Source organism: Adelges cooleyi, unplaced genomic scaffold (genome assembly GCF_023614345.1).
Source record: "Adelges cooleyi isolate 19-005CV unplaced genomic scaffold, UGA_ACOO_1.1 ACOO_flye_CR_arks_rails_tigmint_CR_PRNA_9, whole genome shotgun sequence".
NCBI classification, from domain to species: domain Eukaryota; kingdom Metazoa; phylum Arthropoda; class Insecta; order Hemiptera; family Adelgidae; genus Adelges; species Adelges cooleyi.
The window spans coordinates 14490294-14510349 of record NW_026096579.1 but is presented as its reverse complement, the minus strand read 5'-3'; the positions used below and the strand labels follow the sequence as shown (position 1 = coordinate 14510349).

Genomic DNA, 20056 nt, shown 5'->3' with positions numbered 1-20056 from the left:
TAAAGAAAGTGAAGTAACTCTGAGAGAACAGAAACAAGTGGCAGGCCAGATCGACACTACTTACAAGTAAATCTACAACACCCTCTTAAATCTTAATATTGTGTTAAGTATTAGCATTGAGTATAATATATACTCAATGGTATTAGTTTGTTAGGCGTTCCACCACACAACTATTGTGTAGCTTAACGTTTCAGTAGTGAGTCGGCTTAGAGCTATAGAAACGATTTACAATGTCAAGAGTTTTTGGAATTATAACAGTAGTCTATAACGTTTAGTTATTTGCTTAAAAAACAGTAGTTTTTGTTAAAAAAAAATATGGATGATACAAATTTACCTACCTTTCATACTTAGACGTGAACGGAGGAGTATCATATTTTCGTTAAGACGCTTCTGACGCCTTCAAAGTATTAAGTAAATTTAGAAGGAGGTCGTTTTCATTTTGCTTCGTATAAGAGGTTATTTTTACTAACGTACGTTTAACAATATTTTAAGTTTAAACCTAATGCTTATAAAATCCCATAATAGTTCTACCGAGAAAACCGTTAGAAAGATTTAAAACTTAATAATATTTCTATAAAACCGAAAAAATTGAGACCAAATTAAAATTTAATGTAAAATAACGTTGCAAATATATTTTAAACATTGGCAAAATTGTTTGGTTAGTTTCCTTTTTGAAAATGTCTTATTTATAATTATTATTAGACTTAAGGAGTACAGACAATTTTAGTTTGAAACCACCACCATATATGTGACTACTCAATAATACATTAACGTGCCCTTATATTGGCTTTCCTTGAAATGATGATCTTGTTAAATAGATCTGATCTTTTGGTTTTTTTTTTTAATGTTTTTACTAGGACGTTGGTTACTGCTATAGAAAAAACTCTGAGCGTTCAAGAGGATTTCACTAAAATGCGAACTTACATGTCTGAAATTCAAAGTAAAATTATTTTACTATGAAATTCAACTAATAGATACAAATATGGTAATGTGTTGTTTGTGGTCGCTTAGAAAACCGACATAGCAAAAAAGAAGAGTCGTACGATAGCGACATGAACATTGTTGTTCCGGACGAGGAAAAGTTTTTGTACCGTAAAATCTGCAAAGTAGAATTGGAATTGATGGAAGCTCATAAAAATCTCAATTTAACCAAGAAACGATTAAAAGAAATATTGGCCAAATATGCGAAAATCAAAAACGAGATTAAAAAACGATTCGATGTAAAATCAGGAGGCAGTTTATCTGTTTTTATTTTTATTTGTATATTATTATTGTGATTTGTTATACTTTAACAGGAATATGTTAACGTTCAAAAGCGCAAAGAAAGACAAACCAAGATGAGAGGTTCGATGAGCATGAGAATCGGAAAGAGCGTTAGAAACTTGGCGGCTGCCAAAAGTGTCGTTGTAAGAAACCCGTCCAGAGAATACGGCACACCGGCGGTGACTGTGAGTCATGTGTATGTATTTATATTCTAAATGTATTATCTTGAGTGTAATCTTAATTATTATCATTCTTTTATTATTATTAAGGAACACGGTTAGACTTCTACAGACGGCGCAAAAATCGCAAAAAATATTTTGATGTTGTGTGTTATTTGAAAATAAAATACATTTGCACAATTCATTTGGGTTTTTTTTTTTAATGCATTAATGCCCGGTTGCACCAAACTTGTCGTTATCTATTGGTAAGTTATTTACCAGCCTAATAAACTAACTTTTGTTAAACTAACATGTGTTAAATTTACGAGTGTTGCTCAATGGTGTTTTATATTCAGGTTTTATATTACCAGTATACTGGTTATCGAATAAATGGTATCAGCAGTAGGAGTTAATACTATTATCATACAGGATCTAATCAATGATAAACTGATAACGCACATTTTCATTATCACCACTTTAACGCAAAACATTGAAACAAAATTTAACTATACATACATTTTTACACAGCGATAAATGACCCTCTAATTTAACTCGTGATAAAGTATATTTTTAACAACAGATAAAATTTAAAACATAATTTATGCAACAGAATTTATTTTAACTCCAGTTAAACGAGTTTGTCTCTGTGTAAATATTTGGTACAACCGGACATTAGACTAAAAAACTGGTTAGAATTGATTTTTGTCGCTTATTAAAAAAAATTATCTCATTACAGCGGTCGTTTTTTTGTTTCAATAATACAAATTGAATTGTTTATTAATTATTTTTCAATTTTTGTGTATTTATGCCTTTATGCTAGCATTCAACTCAGCAATGGTGCCAACTGTTGAAAACGCAATTCTAAGTGAAAAGATAGGTTACGGGTTACAATGTTGGGATGCTTGTTGAAGTATTCGAAAAAGGCAGAGTACCTAATTAGCTGGATATATTTACATCATAACGAGCAATAGCAACAATAATTATAATTGCCGTCCCCGAATCTGCGGGCCGAGCAAATTATATTAATGGCGTTTTAAACGGGCAAACGGCCTTGTCGACATATTTCTTATATAAATTCTTAAATGATATTTTAAAGACCCGCCACACGATTGATGCCGGCACCTGCAGACCGACACGACATTGATTTTTCGGTAAAACCGTTCGTTTACCACGGGAAAAACACATAGTAAAATTTTCAAAAAAAACCCACAAGAAACCACTCTTTTAGTAATTAAAGTTTCTCGAATAGTATACAAGAAACAATTAACAACAAAATCCAGTTTTCTACAGGTTCGATAATTAATTTTTATGAATAAAAAAAAAAATATTTTGCTTCAGTAATATATGTCGAATTAATAAAAAATGTAATTACACGCGGTCAAACGTTACGGGGACGGTTTTTTTAATTAAGTCTGAATCGTATTCAAAGGGTGAAAATCTGCGAGTTTTTTTTTAATGAGGTTTAGCAAAAGCACAGCCAGGCATTAATCCTTTTAAGTAACAGACACGTTCTACATAGATTATGACATTAATGTTGGATACTTTATACATTTAGCGTGACTTTACTTTGATTTGAACGCTTCTTGGCTTGTACTGAATAGTAATGTGCAACTTTTAGAGTTATTAAAAAAAACATAACATCAATAAGTTCGTTATAGTTGAGAAATATATATTTTTTTTTTTTGGAAAAATTATTCACTCATAATTATGTTACCTGTAAATATATTAAATTATAATAGTAAGTTAAACAAAGTGTTGAAATAACAATCATGATTCATGTCACTAAGTATTGAGTATTATTCTAGCTGATATATTTCTTCAGTCGAGTAACATTGTCTATATCATTTATATACTACTAAAACTCAAATTTACCGTTGATTTACACATAATTGATTATAATATTTAAATATTGACAATTGAGAAAATTTTTAGAACAAGAGCCCCCATTCGGGTTCTTTGTCAAATGCGTTTTTTCTTATTTTTTAAATTTGATATTGTGGTAGAATATTGACCAAGTACTATATGCATACCGGATCATACTTATTAATAAGAAAACATAATTTTATTTTACTAGAAAAAGGGCCCAATAGGTGTTGATTTGTTAAACCAAAGTACAGTTGTGATTAAAAACGTCTTACAAAGTATGATATTGTGATAACTACTTTTAAGTGTTGCGATATTCTCAAAGTTAATATAATTGTTTTCGATATGATGACACTTTTATTTTTTAAGCATGATAATATAGTATTTTGCATGATATTGAATGAAAATCTTAAATTTCATACACAGAACAAGTGTTTTTTTTTATTAAATAAATATAAACTTAAAATTTCAAAAGTTTTGATTAGAACAAAGGCCCAATAACAACTTTTAATAACTTTCCTTAGGTTGAATTTAAATTAAAAATGAATATTTAAAAAATTAAATCGACCCGTTTATAGGAATTTTAAGTTCCCTACTAAAGTTTATACAATAATAAACCTGTTTTATATCCTACTTTTGAAAAATATTTTTTAATGTATAACATAGTATGAAAAATGTCATTTCTATTCCGAGACATAACTATATTATTATGGCTATTTAGCAAAAAGTTTTCAAAAAACATTAAACTTTTGCCACATTTGGTTTTTGGCGTTAGACCGTTTTGTAGATAAAAATCACAGCTAGCCTTATCTCAAAAAAACCCAAACAATTTGAGTTGTGGCGGTCTTTTGACCAACGACCATTACAGCCGTCTATTATAACGTGATCATAATATTTTCTCAAACTTGTCTGATATGATATGTACTATATGTATTAAACACTACAGTTTGGGCATATACATTTATTTTACACAGTATTGTATTGGTCATAGGTGATGCATTCGAGTAGCCACAATTGCTTAAACAATGAAAATGGTCTAGAAAGTACCTATACCTATTAGAAAAATGATTAATATCATAAAGGTTAGTCCATTTGTGGTGTATTAGTCATTTGTGTGCGTGCGTGTAGTCGTTGTACATCTTATGGAGCCGAGTAGGGAAAACTATAAGAACCAGCCAGAGTCGGATACCTTCACTAGTATAGTGTTGTTTCTTTTAATTGATTCATTATATTGTCATATTTTGTCGTGCAGGCACACCGTTTAGCCATCAACCATGTCGCAGACCTTTTACACCATGAGAGTGAGTAAATGAAATTTTTAATTTATTTCTTATTAATAATATTATAATTTACTAAACTATATAAAGCAGTTAGAATATTAATAATCGTATAAATAGTGTTGTACTATTGTTCTTAGGGTGAGCGAAATGTTTCATGTTATGGCAAGTAAGCATTGTTTTGTCGTTCATGTCTCCGCCGTTTAATATATTATATTGTATTTAAGTCTTTAGAGTATTAGTTAAACGTGTAACCTGTTTTAGAAATTTAACATAGACACAATAATATGTAAATATACAAGTGTACCTACTAAATATGTATTTATTTATTTAAAACTGAATATATGTGTTTCTGTATTGTAAAATAACTCATAACTTGAACTTTGAACTTTTTCAATAATAACAATCGTTACCTTAAGGGTTTACACACACATAGATTTCATTATACAAGCATTTACTTTGGTAGTTGTTTTCAGGGGTGGATTAAAAAGGGGGGGGGGGTAGACAAAAATTAAATAAGCTATAACGCTTTTTTATGCATACAACTTAAGTACATTAGAGAGGGACTTCAGACCCTATAGCCCCCCCATCCCCTCTGTATCCACAGGAATGTGTTATTTTAGTTAATGTTAATAGGTCGACAAAAATAAGTCTATTAAAATAGTGTAATATGTTTGGCTTTACTAATGATTTCCCGGTTAAACCGTAAAAGGCATTATTCATTGACAACAATGTCCCGGTTGATAATTGCAAATTAATAACGAGTTAATGACTATAAATCCATCCAAGTGATTGTTTTCATAAAAATATAAAGTCATTAATACATTCTGTTCAAGCAAGTATTTTTAATGGGCGAATTTTTAATGTCAAACATCAAACAACATCTGTAATAGATTTAACAAGCAGAGTGACATTATGAACAATGCGTTTTAATAACCAGTTTAGTGTTAAATCCATTATGTCTTCTGAGATGCTCATTTCAAAAATCCGGAAATTAGATTAATAATTTTGAATAAATATAAAATACAAATAAACTGTTAAATTTAATTACAACAAAGTCCGTTATGATATTTCTATAAGACATATTTTGGAAAGTAGTTTTTTCACAATATTACCTTACTTTGATAATATTACAATAAACTAATAATAGCGTCGGTTTTGTTTTAAATTTCGAACAAAAAGTAATAATATTATTCAAATTGTTTATTTTTTTCAAACGCGTGAGCTGTGCAAGTTCAACATTAATATACAAACTTGTTTGTATGTAAAACGAAAAGTTGATTACAAAAAAAAGTGTCAGTTTCTGTTAAAGTTTTATTAATTTAGTCAGAAAAAAAACGTGATATGATGCCCATATATTAATTTCGTTTGCTTGAGATTTTGAATTTGTATTGTAGTGTGCATTATTATGACAATATTCATTGGTTATATCATATTTTTTTGGGGGGGGGGGGGGATTTAATACGACCAAATTTTATGGTAATCCAATAATTTTACTGCTTATTCCAGTGTGATCAGTTTTTGCACGTATTATGTTTAAATGAACACATTTTGTGCGTTTCAAGCAGTGATTCTATTTATAAAACCTTAACGGCCTAGAGGCGCATTTCAAAGGCACAGATCTACTATAACGATAGAGTTTAAATGCTATACCAGTTGTTTGTATCATAATATTCGCCTTGTAATGTACCGTTGTATATTAAAAAAAACATTTTATTCTATCTGAAAAAAAACTATTCATTATACTAAAGTGATCAAATATGTAAAAATCTTAAAATAACACAATAACTGGAATTATTGTTGTCGTTTCTTGAATTTCTTCAGAGCACTAAACCGTCGTCGTCGCCGCCTCATGTTTTATTCATCATTAACTTGCGACTAAAAGGTTCACGGTAAAAAGAAGTTTTGGGAAAAAAATTTGTAACGCATATTTTATTAATGTTTTTTTATTTTTGTACCAAAGGAAAAGGAAAAGTTGGACTTTTTTTTTCAACGCCAATACATGAGAATAACGTTTGGAATCGTTTGTTGTTTTTTAAAACCTAAGTAAGTATAGAGTAAACGTTCGCCGACATAAAAATATATATAATATAAATAAGGCGATTCCGTCGAGAGGAAATCAAATGGGGTTATGACAGATTATTATTTGAATTTTCTCTCTCTCTCTCATATACAGGGTGATCCAACTAACGTAAGACACCATTTTATCAGACAAAAAATAAAAAAATATGTTAGCGTTTGAATTTTGAATTTTAATTTATTTGTTCATTTGTTATGACTTTTTAAAGATTTGATTTTTTGACTGTATTTCTTAATATTTTCAATCGTTACTACAAAGACGAGTAGTTTTTATACAACGCACAAAATAAATAACTTGTAGTCTAAGTAATCTGTAGATAAGAACCGTTGGTCTATAATTATTTCAAAATCGTTTATAGTGACTTCCTAGAGTTGTTAGAATGTTATCGCCAATTGGACAATGCGAATGTATTATAAAAGAATATGAATTTTATGTGCTACCGGTTTTGGAAAACCGAAGAAATATGATAATTATTAAGAGTAAATGTAGTATCTTAACAAAGTCATAGATAATGAACAGCTGATAAATGAAAAATTCAAACGCTAACATATTTTAAATTGTTTTGCCTACAAATTTATGTAATTAAAAACATGTTGCCGTTTAAAAAAAAATCCTCCCTTTTGGCGTATAAGGATTAGTGATAAAAATGTTTAAAATATTGAAAAATGTAGTAAAATATGTACCTAAAAGTTAAGGGGAAAAAAAATTCTCAAAATATTCATATTTTCAGAGAAAATGAGTGTCTTACGTTAGTTGGATCACTCTGTATTTCTCATCTTCCCTTCGTCGGTTTCTTTGGTTAACGATTTGAGGTTTTGGCACCTCCTGTCGCATAAATACACCACCACCTAACCGCAGACCATTATAAAAAATATACTTATTGGGTTCCTCCTCTGGCCGGGTTAAGCCACTTTCGGTGTTTTTTTTTTATTTTTTAAATCCAATTCCGATAAATATTGCGGAGACGGCTAAAAACGGCGGTAGAAGTTTTCCCACCCCTTGGATCCTCGGTTAAATATTATAAAAATTGTATTACCGGTAAGGGAAGAGGGTGGGGCAGGCCAGGGAAAGCCGTCAATTTTCCGGGTTTTGCGTCACAGACGGGCAATTTTCATAATTTAATTTTTATTTTCCACTCATAAATCGACTTGGAAGCCAATATTGTCGTTGGCCCACATGACGGCTGTTATGTATGGCTGGAATCTATAAAATATTATTACCTATTTAATATACAAACGTTAATGACGGAGTATGATGGCTATTAGAATATTAACAAAGAGCACTGCATATGCGTATTATGGATTTGATAGGTGTGTCCGTGACGTTTTTCCACCTAATATAAACGTCAAGGGTTAATTTGATTCGATTTAGAAAAATGCCAATCCCTACATATAAAATAGTCAATAAATAATATAATATAATTTGCACGTTTGCATAAATCACTTTTAATAGGCTGAAAAAAAAATAAATCAACCCTAGCGTGTCCAATAACGCTGTCGGTATTATTGTTATTGAATAATTCCAAATCACTTTATTTCAAACAAAACTACATTTTCTAAATTGCATTGTTTTTTGGTCCAGAACAGATATACTCTAAAACTGAAATGACTTAAAAAATAATTTATAAAAATTTATTTAACTAGCGTGTAAGTCCTCAATGATACCGATTTCAAAATATATAATTCCAAGATAAATATTGTGTAAAATACAACAGTTCAGTTGTTGTAAGCTGTTAATATTACTTTTCAAGGAGATTGCACGCGGTCTGGTTTAAAGAGTTTTGTATGGGCAATATTTAAGAAAAAAGAGGATTTTATTAAATTCTTACCGGTTAATTTGTATGAGTTTCGGGTATTGTTTTTAATTTAAATAATTGTTAGTAAAAGTGATTTTAGATAACATTTTGACTACTCAAGATGGTTCAGTTTCAATTCTGTAAGGAGATTCGAGTTGCGGTCGTTCGGTGTACCATTTCGTAATAGCTGTTGGATATTTTCTATTTATAGATGTACTTGAAATATGATGACCTATGCAGATATAAAATGACACATAAAATAAAATATACATAAAATATTAACATTTTATTTTATTATTCTGGATGATCAGTGCTATTAAAAATATATTTTTTTACTAAGTCGTTATGAAATATTTGACATCAGTGCTATGAAAAAATATATATTTTAATAAAGTGGCCATATGGATGGAAAATATTGGAGTCGTAAAAAATTAGTGTGAAATATCGCTAATTTGAATTGTATCACTATTGTATTGTAATAATTGATGTATTTTTTTATCGACACAGATATTTGTAGTTGCAATTTGCATATGCGGCGTCTTGGGTAGACCGGAAGGTGGTCCAGTGAAAAGAGCCACTCCAATCCAAGGAGGGCAACAGTCTCAGTCGAGCACTCCCTTTCCCCAAGTTCCCAACGACGTTCTTGAAAGCGCTCTCAAGGACCGACGTTTTGTCGAGAGACAGTTGAAATGTGCAACTGGTACCGGACCGTGTGATCCCATTGGCAGGAAACTCAAAGGTATGTGTATTTGTTACAATTTAAAAATCAACCAAAATTTGTTCACATCTTTGGCGATGGAAAGATCACCATAATCTGTTATTTTGTAATTTTTAGTAAGCGCCCCGTTGGTCTTAAGAGGAATGTGCGCTAAATGCTCGCCGACCGAAGTAAAACAAGTGGAACGCGTCCTGTCGCACTTACAAACCAATTACCCAACCGAGTACTCTAAAATCATTAAAGAATACCAATCACAAGAGTCCAAGAGTACTGGGGATCTTAAAGACAAGAAAGGCGGCGCCTGAGCACCCGAGGCCGACAGTGAGGAGCCTATGGCGTTATTGATTATAATTATTTAGAATTTAAATATATTATTGTTTTTTAATTTTTTATATACAATAAATATAAACGACTAAACGTAACAATATACAAAGGGATGTGTATTATAATAATAATTAATAATAATTGACCGCCATCACACATTGTTGAAGAACATGGAAAAACTTGAAAAAACTAAATTCTATACACTAATAGCCAGAAGATAAGTATTTTTCTTAGCCTTAATATAAGATAAAAATATACAGGTAGAATGGATTTCATACCCACGCTGTATAATGATTTAAATTTGAAAAAAGTCTGTAGGTTACATCTTATAAATGCTTAATTTTCGGTTTTCTCTTAATTTATAATATATAGAAAGTTGATTATAAGCTCATTAGAAGCAACTTGTCCAAAAGATGTAAAAATTAATTCAACAAAATGTATTTAAGAGATATACTGCTGTATTATTTAAAAAGAAAAGCCCGTGGTATACATGGTGATTTATGAAGGGCAAGACACTCGTTTCCTCTTAAAATAATTGCAATTTTGTAGGTTTTTGGAGAAACTAGTTTTTATCGTTTTACAATATTGGACATTATTCGAATTTTATCCATTTTTTAAAATCAAATTTCGTTAATTGAACGGAATAATTTAGTTGAACAAATAACCCGAATTATTCATTATTTGAATAAATAAGCTTGTTAGTTTAATCTATAATGAGCTGACACCTAATTAACAACTTTATTTTCAGCTACATTTCAAACCTTATCATGTATATGTATTTTCCACACATACTGTTTAGGCTACTCTTTTGTTTTGTTAATATTGTATATACACACGTGTAAGTTGTAACGTTTCCAGAAGCGGATACTAATAAAGGAATTTGCTTAGAATTTAACTTATAAATATAATTTGCTTTTAGAGTAGTAAACGGATGCAACCGCCGTATGGTCGACTAATGCAATCACTAGTTTGTACCATATAGTGACAATTTTACTCTGTGTTGAGGGGTGGGTCGAAGGGAAGGGTCTGATTCGATCACCGGTCAATTAGATTTGAAGGGTTTGTCACATGCAAGTTAATTCATATTAGACCCGTCGGTTCTGTGAAGCATAATCGATTCCAGTGGTTAATGTGGTTTTCAACGCACGAGACTACAATCAGGACTTGCTTTCACATTCCAAGGGACAACGTTAAAACGTCTAGACTATAATATTCTATAGTATGTACAATCAACGATGCTACTCTGTAATACAACCAGAAAAGCAAGCGTTTTTGCAACAGTGATGTGAACTTAAGGTGCTCGCTACAACTAGACATCTGTGCAGGACAGTGATGGTTAGGACATATTGTTACAAATGGATGACCTAAACCTAATCCCATTGATCTATACCCAATGCTATTACTTAAATAGACAAAAGCGTTATCTTGGACAGCTGGTTTCACCAATTATTATTAAGTACACTCTTAACATAATGTTAGTGAACATCTGGTTAAATTAAGTAAGTTTCACCATAACATTATTATTATTAATAAATTCTCTTTGTTAAGTTAACTAAATGGTAGTTGGGTTACCAAAGTGGTTACCTTGAATCACAAAATGTGATCACTAATAAGTGATAACAATATAATTTTAAAATCAAATCTCAAATAGTAACGTATAATTCGATCTATGGCATTTTAACATGCCAATTCAATTTTTAACAAGCTGACAACGTGTTAAGGCTAACAAATCTCGATGAAACCCAATTTTCACTAACCAATAAATTGTTAAATATAATTAACAATACGTTAAATCCTTAAAAAAATGTTAGTGATTTCAGACTAATTTATTCGTGTAGCAACTAGCAAGTCTATTGAACGAAAACCGCACTCAAAGGGTAATTATTAAAAAAAGTTTAGAAAGGGTATTAATTGTTCTTTATTTTATTTTAAGTATTTTTTTTTTAATTTAACATCTTAAAATTGGACTGATAAGTAAAATTAAAAATGTAATTTGTAGATATTTTTTTATGTCGTTGGATTGTGTTGTTGATGTACAACATTTGAGGCACTCAGAAGCCAAACTGATTAACTCGATAAAATTACATTTTTGAGGACAGGCAGTTTAAGTTATTTGAAACAATGTATGTAAGTACAATTGCCAATGTACTTAGCGCACTTTAGTGGTGAAAATTCAACTATGGATTTATTTATCTTGGCCACTGAAATCTATACACTTTTGTAATCTAACCATGCTACTATTCGCAATTTAAAAAAAAGTGGAGTTAATCGGTTTGGAATCTGAGCTTCTCATTTTAATCATATAAATATAGAGCGGTCGTCCATTTGATTACATCGGCAAAATGCAAAAGCGTTTTATATTTGAACGGCAAGCACAATCGTTTTAATTCGTACAAATAGTCGTTGAAATCGCCGATGACTGTTGTTATCAAATCGTCGGTAGACAGCAGCTGTTGGTGGCTGTCGGTGACGTTAAGACTAAGCCAATCGACTACATGGACGGTGTGTGGTGCAGCACCGTTCAAATCTGTAAGGATCTCGTTGCCTTTTGTCTTGAGTCTTGCCGAAATGTCTTTGATCACGTCGGTGTCGGTAGCTCTTGCATACTTCAATTCCGATATGAATACCACGAGAAATTCGTCTTTGAACGCCGTCAAGTTGCACACTCGCTGGACAACCTGAAATATATCGTCTTTGATTCGCTCAAAGTCAGGTTCGCCTAGTGTGGACAGTTGTTTTTCGAAAATTCCCAGTGCGACCGTCAGGTAACAATACAGTCTGGCGTCGACGATTTTGATCAACAACCGTTGGTGTTGTAGGCGCCGTAAGGGTGGTAAATCCAAGTACCGTTTTCCAAAAATTCTCCGGTAACTGTCACCTCGAGACGGGGTCGTCGTTCCACCCGGCTTCAATTGACATTGGCCTCTGTTATCGGTCCAAACAACAGCAGAAATTCTTGTTGTTGGTCTTCCCAAAACGGTTTCAAGTACAAAAATTCTACCGTCGCCAAATCCGGGCCACGGACCAAAACCGACGGACAAATAAAATTTTTTTTTAATGAGTCAACGTCTCTGTTTAGACCATATTTCATACAAATTTCAATATAAATTACATTACAATAAAATTATATTTAATAGGATTTAATTATATTGTAATACAATTACAATATAAATTTTGGCCAACAAAGTACATACCTTGAATATTCCCACTGTGCCCCGACTACAATTTGGTGGGTTATTTTTAACTAAAAGGATACATTCATAGTTGGAGATTTACTTTATTGCTAACATTTTGGAATTCAATACTGAACGTATTCTCTAATCGTATACATAAAAGTCTTCATTAGTGGAATAAATATAATACTATTGCACGAGACGGATGTGTAGAATGACAAGGTTGGGCGTAATAAGGAATTAAGAATAAAAATTGTTCACTATTGTACTGGAAAAAACAGTACAGCAATAGAAAACTGATATTTTCCAGTATATTACATGCAAATATTAGAAGTAAAAATTCATAGTTTCGACGTTAGACGGCACAGGAGTTTATTGCATACCTATTATAACGATATGGCATTATTATTTTGCATTATTATGATTTTGTAAAAATCTTTAACCACCACACTTACATATCTGTACACGACGTGTACAACATAAATATATATAACTGTGTAAATAAACATTTGTAACAACGTCACAGCTCGCATAGCTCGAACCATTTACTAGCAAATATATTTGATAAAATGATTTATTATTTTAAATGTTGTTTTCCATTTCTTTATATGTATTATAACCGGCGGCTATAGAGAGTAAAATCCATTCGTTTTGTCGCTCAGTTAAACAGTTTGTTCACAGTAGATAGATACAATGTACTTTAAGCTGTCAATTATTGTGTTGCTAGCTTGTTTCATAGTTGCAGATTCGACCGTAATAGACGAAACTCGAATAAGTTTTGAAAATAATTTTTTTTTATTCAGAAACTGTCAATTTGTTTGTTTGAAATTATTATTATTTAAACTCTGAGCGTTTCAATTAATTTTGATGTAAACAAAAGTATATACTAAAACAATATTAGCCTGCCTAAAAATAAGCGACATCGACAACATGAAAGACATTTCATCAAGAGTAAACGGCACCGATTGACGATGACATATTGAAATGTTAGGTTAGGTCATGACACAGATATGTATATATATATGAGAAATTGTTTGTTGAAAACCAAGAATAAATCAGATTTTTGATAGAATGATTTATGTAGCATGTTTATATGTAAATAGCGAGCCTGGTATTAATTTTCATAATTATTCCAAAAATCAATAGTTTCTATTACCATCGTCAGAACCCGTTTTATTTTTTATCTGTAACGCCAATTTTCCATTTTTTCGGGGTACTTATTATAAGGTTAGGTTTTTTTAGTGTTTGTTAACCGTGGATTGTGGCCACCGGAATTGTGTTTAATACGGTGAAAAATGTCTATTTTGTACCAGGAGTTCATGAGAGATATCTATCACAAAACGAGATTAACGGCCGCCGGTCTTAATTATTGCTTGAGACAACGCCATAGACCGCCATCGATAAGGCGCTCTAACGTTCGTTTTTCTTCTTAACTCCTGGTACTGTTTTCTGCTTCCTAGCAGTCACCGTTATTATTAATAAATAGCATATCCATAAAATAAAACTATATAATGTAAATGGTATATAATGTTTTATAAACAAAAGTACACTGCAAAAACAAAATTGCGACCACCTTATTTTATTTATTTTTTATTCATGTTTCATTTTGTGTGCGCGATTAATAAGTTGATTCGAGAAAGGTTTAGATTCACAATTCAATCCGATAGAGCATGTTTTTAATTTTTAAAAATCCGCGGATTTCTTTTACACAATTTTTTCTTTCTTTTTAGAAGCCTAGCTTGCCGGGGGGTCCCGACAATAGTAAGATCTACTGTATCATTTTTCATACCACAGGGATACAGTGATCCGATCAGCTGATTGTAAACATATAATAATAATAAACTAGATTGCTAAATGTACATGCCGCCAATTGATATAACTGAAGTTACTATTTTCCACCATCTTAGTGGGAATTAGAACCTTAACACATGAAAATATGTTTATAGCAATTGTGCATAAGTAGTAGAATATAATAAATAATATAATAATAGGTAAGGGTAGAAAACCAACTTGTCATTTGTTTCAACAGAGGGTTCATAAATCATATAACATACAGATAAATAATATTAACATGGATAATATGTTATTGGGCTGGGTAGAAGAAATTTCATGTCGCTATGTTCGCGTTACAATTTCAAATTTTTAGCTAGAGATAAGCACAGATATTTAAAATAGACTAGATTACATGCCGCCAATAGAGACAATAATAATGTAGTTAATATTTTCCATCATCTTTGTGGGAATTAGAACCTTGTCACGTGTTTATAACAATCACAAGTTAAGTTTATAGCGCAGAATTACAGATTTATATAAATATATATTATTTTATACACTCAAATTCCACAAAAACGGAAGACGTCGACTTCAATTCTTATTACTAGTTAGCAATCTAGTTTATTATATATATATATCTGTGGAGATAAGTGATAAGAGATAAGAGATAACAAATCCATGTTTATCCGTGGAGCGAAGAAAATAACTAGGTTTTTATAGGTATCTACTAATATTCTATTTTGTTTTTCTTAAACTAGGTGCCTCGGTGTTTCTTGTGTGTGTAATGTTTAAGGTTATTAGTTAGCAATCTGTGGATGATGATTATACGATGATAACAGAGCTCCGTCGTCGTATATTTGATGGCAGCCGACCAGAGGCAAGTATACGCGTTCTGTTTAATATTGAGTTTAGTGCAATAATTCATTAATAGTAGAGATATACATAAGGATTACCGCAGGTATTCTCTATGGGGGTGGGGGGGGGGTCGTTGATCGGAAACGGAGTTGTTGTTGTAATATTAGACACGACGATGAAACGGAATGGGAAGACGGCGGCATTGTCGGTCCAGTGTATAATGCTGTGTACCTATACATATTATTACTATATTATGGCGACAACCGCGATATAGCATAATGATAACATCAGCAGCCCGAGGGGTAAACGGGCCGCCGGGCACCTTTTATATTATCCGGATCCCGGTGATAAATATACATACGATCCAGCGTGGGCGGCACCCGCTGCATTTGACGGATTTCTGGCACATCATTGAACACACACACACACTCTGCCTGTGTACCCTCCCCTTGTTGTAAATATGATATATTATGTACAATTGGTACGTCTGCGGTCGTGTAGGTATAGTGACGTTTATTCGATATAACGGTTTTTTCTAACTTTTTTATCTGTTACACATTTCCTATCCCGTCGATTTTGGGGAAGGGGTGAGAGGCAGCCCAGTTTAAAATACACACCGAGGCGTCCCGGGGCTTAACCCCGTCACACAAACGCACAAAACATTTATCTTGCCAAAGTAGACTCGGTGGTACATCATACATACATACATATACATGTACTTATGTACATAAGTAATCATAAGCCATGTCACCTCAGTACACTTTTGCCCGCCCTCCACCACCATCGTAGACAGACTATAGAGGATAAGACTATAATTTGTTAAATTTTATCTTTTGTTAAATTAACATGTGTTAAAATATTTACAAGTGTTGCTCAAACGTTGTTTTATATTCATGTTATTTCCAGTTTATTGGTTATCGAGTAAATGGTATCAGCAGTAGTAGTTAATATTATTATCATAGGTACAGGGTCTAATCAACGATAAACTGATAATGCACATTTCCATTATCACCACTTTAACGCAAAACATTGATAACAAAATTTAACTATACATACAATTTTTACACAGCGGTAAATGACTCTCTAATTTAACTCGTGATAAAGCATATTTTTAACAAAAGATAAAATTTAAAACATGGTTTATGCAACAGAATTTATTTTAACTCCAGTTAAACTAGATTATCTCTGTGTAAATATTTGGTGCAACCCGGCATTAGACAACATAGAAGATAGCCGTATCGAGATTAGTCTTTTTGTCGGCTATCGAGAAATCCTTAAACGCCGTCTTTATTAAGTGATTATTTTATAAAAAAACACACGGTAATTTTAACCTCAGAACGGTATCACTTCAAATCCGGATTTGAACACTTGGATATAGCTATATATAGGTTAGATTGAACGCAGAGATCTAAAATAAAAATCTTTAAAGAGAAACGCGAAGGTCGTGACGAAAGCCACTTTCGTAAATATTCTATGAACGACTGGTAAAAAAAAACCTAATTTGTTTATAGTCTTGGGGAGAACAAAGTTTAAAAAATCCCAAAGAAAGCGTTTCTTAGCAGACATTAACAAAAAAGAGGAACTTTCTTAAGGTAAGTTATTAGATGAAACGGTTGATAGCGCATCACATGTACACGTATTACATCCGTTTCCCGTGGGATATACTAGCTTTATCTTTAACGACCAAATATATGCACTGTCTAATATGTATAAATGAGTGTGTATATTTACAACCGTTATAGTATTGTAAAACAATAAAACAGATACTTTTGAGTAAGTACATATAGGTCAATTTCAAAAATCAACTTGACGCCATTAAATAACCACACAACTTATATTTCATGTAGTATGTGCTTAACAGTCCCTTCCACAATTGACCTAACTGTGATGCATTTGTTTTCGTACATGCAACCTGTGTGACCCCACCGAAATCCTTTAAGATATCAGCTCTTTTGAACAATTAACAATGTCTTACACATTTAATAATCAAATTTTGTTAAATACAATTAAATTGTTAAACTATCTGCTGCTTATTGGACAAATCAGTTTGAGAACTTAACTATGTATGTTTTGTGGGAATTTTAATTATTAATCTTATAATTACACATTACAATTAAAGGTTTAAATTAAGATTTTGCAAACAAAATTGCCTATACCTAACTGCTTAATAAATGGGTGGTATCACGTTCCTTTAAATAGGCCACTGCAGTGTGTTACTCGGAGTCCTAAAGCGTGCTGAGTGTTACGTGAGTACACGTGCTCTAAATGCCCTATATAAATCAGCAGGGGGGAGAGGGGGTGGGGTTCACAAGCTGAACAATCGAATTCAACTGTGTTATAATACAGGGTGTACCAAAAAGAATGGTGGGGTTTCAAACGGCTGTAGGTTGTGAAGTATTGGACCTACAGCGCTCTGTAGGGCTTGCATGAAAGAGGGAGTTGTCAAGTTTCGAATGGCTGCCACAAACTGGAACGTGGAAAGACGTTTAGTGACAGACATTCGAAACTTGACAACTCCCTCTCTCTTTCATTCAAACCTTACCAGAGAGCTGTAGGTCCAATACTTCACAACCTACAGCCGTTTGAAACCCCATCATTATTTTTGATACACCCTGTACAGCGTGCTTATTCACCGTAATCTCACGGGCGATCCGAGCAAAACGTGTACATATCTAAAGAAAATAACTAATGCATATTCATTTATGAAGTCGTTATTCTCCAAGATGATGTCGTCCCAAAGTCTCAGAAGTGGAGTGCGAGGAGTGATTATAGAGCGGAGACGGTGGATAACTATGTACAGTAATCATATAATGATTGTGATAAAATTGTTCTTTTCACGCGGCTCCCTCGCCGTCTTACCGTTGTGGAAGAAAACCCCGTCTTGAGGGGGTGGACGGTGCTGATTAAGGAGAACGTCTCGAGAAACGTCTGGAGAATTTAAGGAACGACACGACGTCTGATGTATTTTACGAGACCGTTTATTTTTTATTTCGCCAGCACGATAATCTCCAAGACATTCCAACCGTTTGCCCGTGCGACACTGATTTGCAAGGAATTTGCGCCGCCAAGAAACCGTGTTGTAGTTTATTTATATTTATTTTCGACGCCCTCGCGGTGGTTTTCCAGTCGAGAATTTTTCTTTTTTAATACTCGAGACGAAATTGGAATTCTTTTTTTTGTAAATACAGTGCCCACGTTCTTGTGTACTCTACCATGTGGTGTCAAGTATATAATATATATTGTGCGTGTGATCCCCACACGATATCCCCTACGACTGGTGTTGTGACAAGTAGAACGTTAACACTACTCACACACATAATGTGACGTATAAGCCTGTTTGTCTAAGTGTTTGCCACGTTCTTATTTTGTTCGGCCTACGTCGATTTGTTGTCATATTGTGTCATTAATATAAGAACGCGCGAGCAGTTCTTCGACCGACTAAGCACACACAGAGGTTTCCACCAACCATCAATTCGTTCCTCCGGATAACACTACTCTTATCTATATTGTACAGTAGTAGATCTTTAATTACATGTCTCAGAATATGTACAATTATTATTTTTAACGGTGTTAACCCCAAGAAGTTACTCACGTTCGTTTGATAAAGTAATATAATATAAATACTAAGATCATATTATTATAATTCAATATACTTTTTTAAAAATTATTTCCAAAGTCAAACTAAAAAAAAAGATGAAATATTTTATTTTTAAATTTACAATGATATAATCTAAAATTGTATTTAATTAATTTAGTATTTTATAAATTTAAATTGTTTTATATACCTCAAACATTACTCTAATATTGAAATAGCCAAATATCAAACATTTTTATTTATAGTACAGGTGCTATTTAATAACATTCATTCATTTTTTTTAAGCAAATCTATTTTATTAATATGAAGTTTTGGCATTTTCATGTCTTTGCTCTGGCACATAGCCGAAAAAAGCATTACATAAAAAGCGTTACGCTGTTATCTGATAAGAGATAAGAGATATTTTATTCACAACGTTCAAGCTAGAACTGAAAAATAAATTCAATAATTTAAGAGGTCATATTCCTATGAATTGTTTTAGGCCAGATATTATGAAAACACTAAAATATTAGCTAGAAACTTGATATGTTTACTAGCCACCTTAGATACATGAAAATGCTCTTTCGTGGTTACAGACTTGGCTGAAAAATTCTTTTTTTTTTTAAACTTTTTCAATCAAAAGCTCGTCAAACTGTATATAATACAACTTGTGTAACAATAGGAGTATTCTGTGAGGTTAGGCCTTTCGGACCAAGCCCATCAAGTACATACAATATTGTTATAGAACATAATATTAATCTGATATGAAACGATAGGCATTTGCCTATCGCTAATAGCTTGTCGAATACATTCATGTACCTATTTTACATATCCAAAACGCCTGATTAACAATTGTATTACAAGATAATAATATGTGCATTGTGTCAAAATAAAATGATATTAAACAATGTAAATCTGTTGGGTGGGATTTAACATTAGTAAATGGTAACTAAATATACCATTGCCTTAGCTTATAATCAGGCTGACAGATGGTTAACAAACGTTTCGTTGTTGTAAATTTAACTTTCTTGTGAAATGTACAATAAAAATGAGGCAATTATTGAAAATGTTCACAAACAACAAATCATCTTTTCAGATGAGCGATTTTAAAACCCACCAAGATTTTCCTAATACGGTTTGAGTTAGTTATCTTTATATTTTGTATACAGTTTTTCATACCAAAAACATTTTTTCATCATTTCT

At 32.2% G+C, this 20056-nt stretch overlaps 1 protein-coding gene across 1 annotated transcript; it reads left to right on the top strand.

Moving 5' to 3' along the window:
- Positions 1-4510: 4510 nt before the first annotated feature.
- Positions 4511-9477, top strand: LOC126846203 (ejaculatory bulb-specific protein 3-like). Its single transcript, XM_050585451.1, has 3 exons — positions 4511-4585; positions 8944-9175; positions 9272-9477. The coding sequence occupies exons 1-3, from the start codon at positions 4559-4561 to the stop codon at positions 9457-9459; spliced, it is 447 nt and encodes a 148-aa protein (XP_050441408.1). The 5' UTR covers positions 4511-4558; the 3' UTR covers positions 9460-9477.
- Positions 9478-20056: the final 10579 nt, after the last annotated feature.

Excerpts from the sequence above, each read along its gene's own strand:
- LOC126846203 (XM_050585451.1), top strand. The coding sequence starts at position 4,559 with ATGTCGCAGACCTTTTACACCATGAGA. Across the intron at positions 4,586-8,943 it reads AGACCTTTTACACCATGAGA|ATATTTGTAGTTGCAATTTG; the intron begins GTGAGTAAATGA and ends TTATCGACACAG. Across the intron at positions 9,176-9,271 it reads CATTGGCAGGAAACTCAAAG|TAAGCGCCCCGTTGGTCTTA; the intron begins GTATGTGTATTT and ends TGTAATTTTTAG.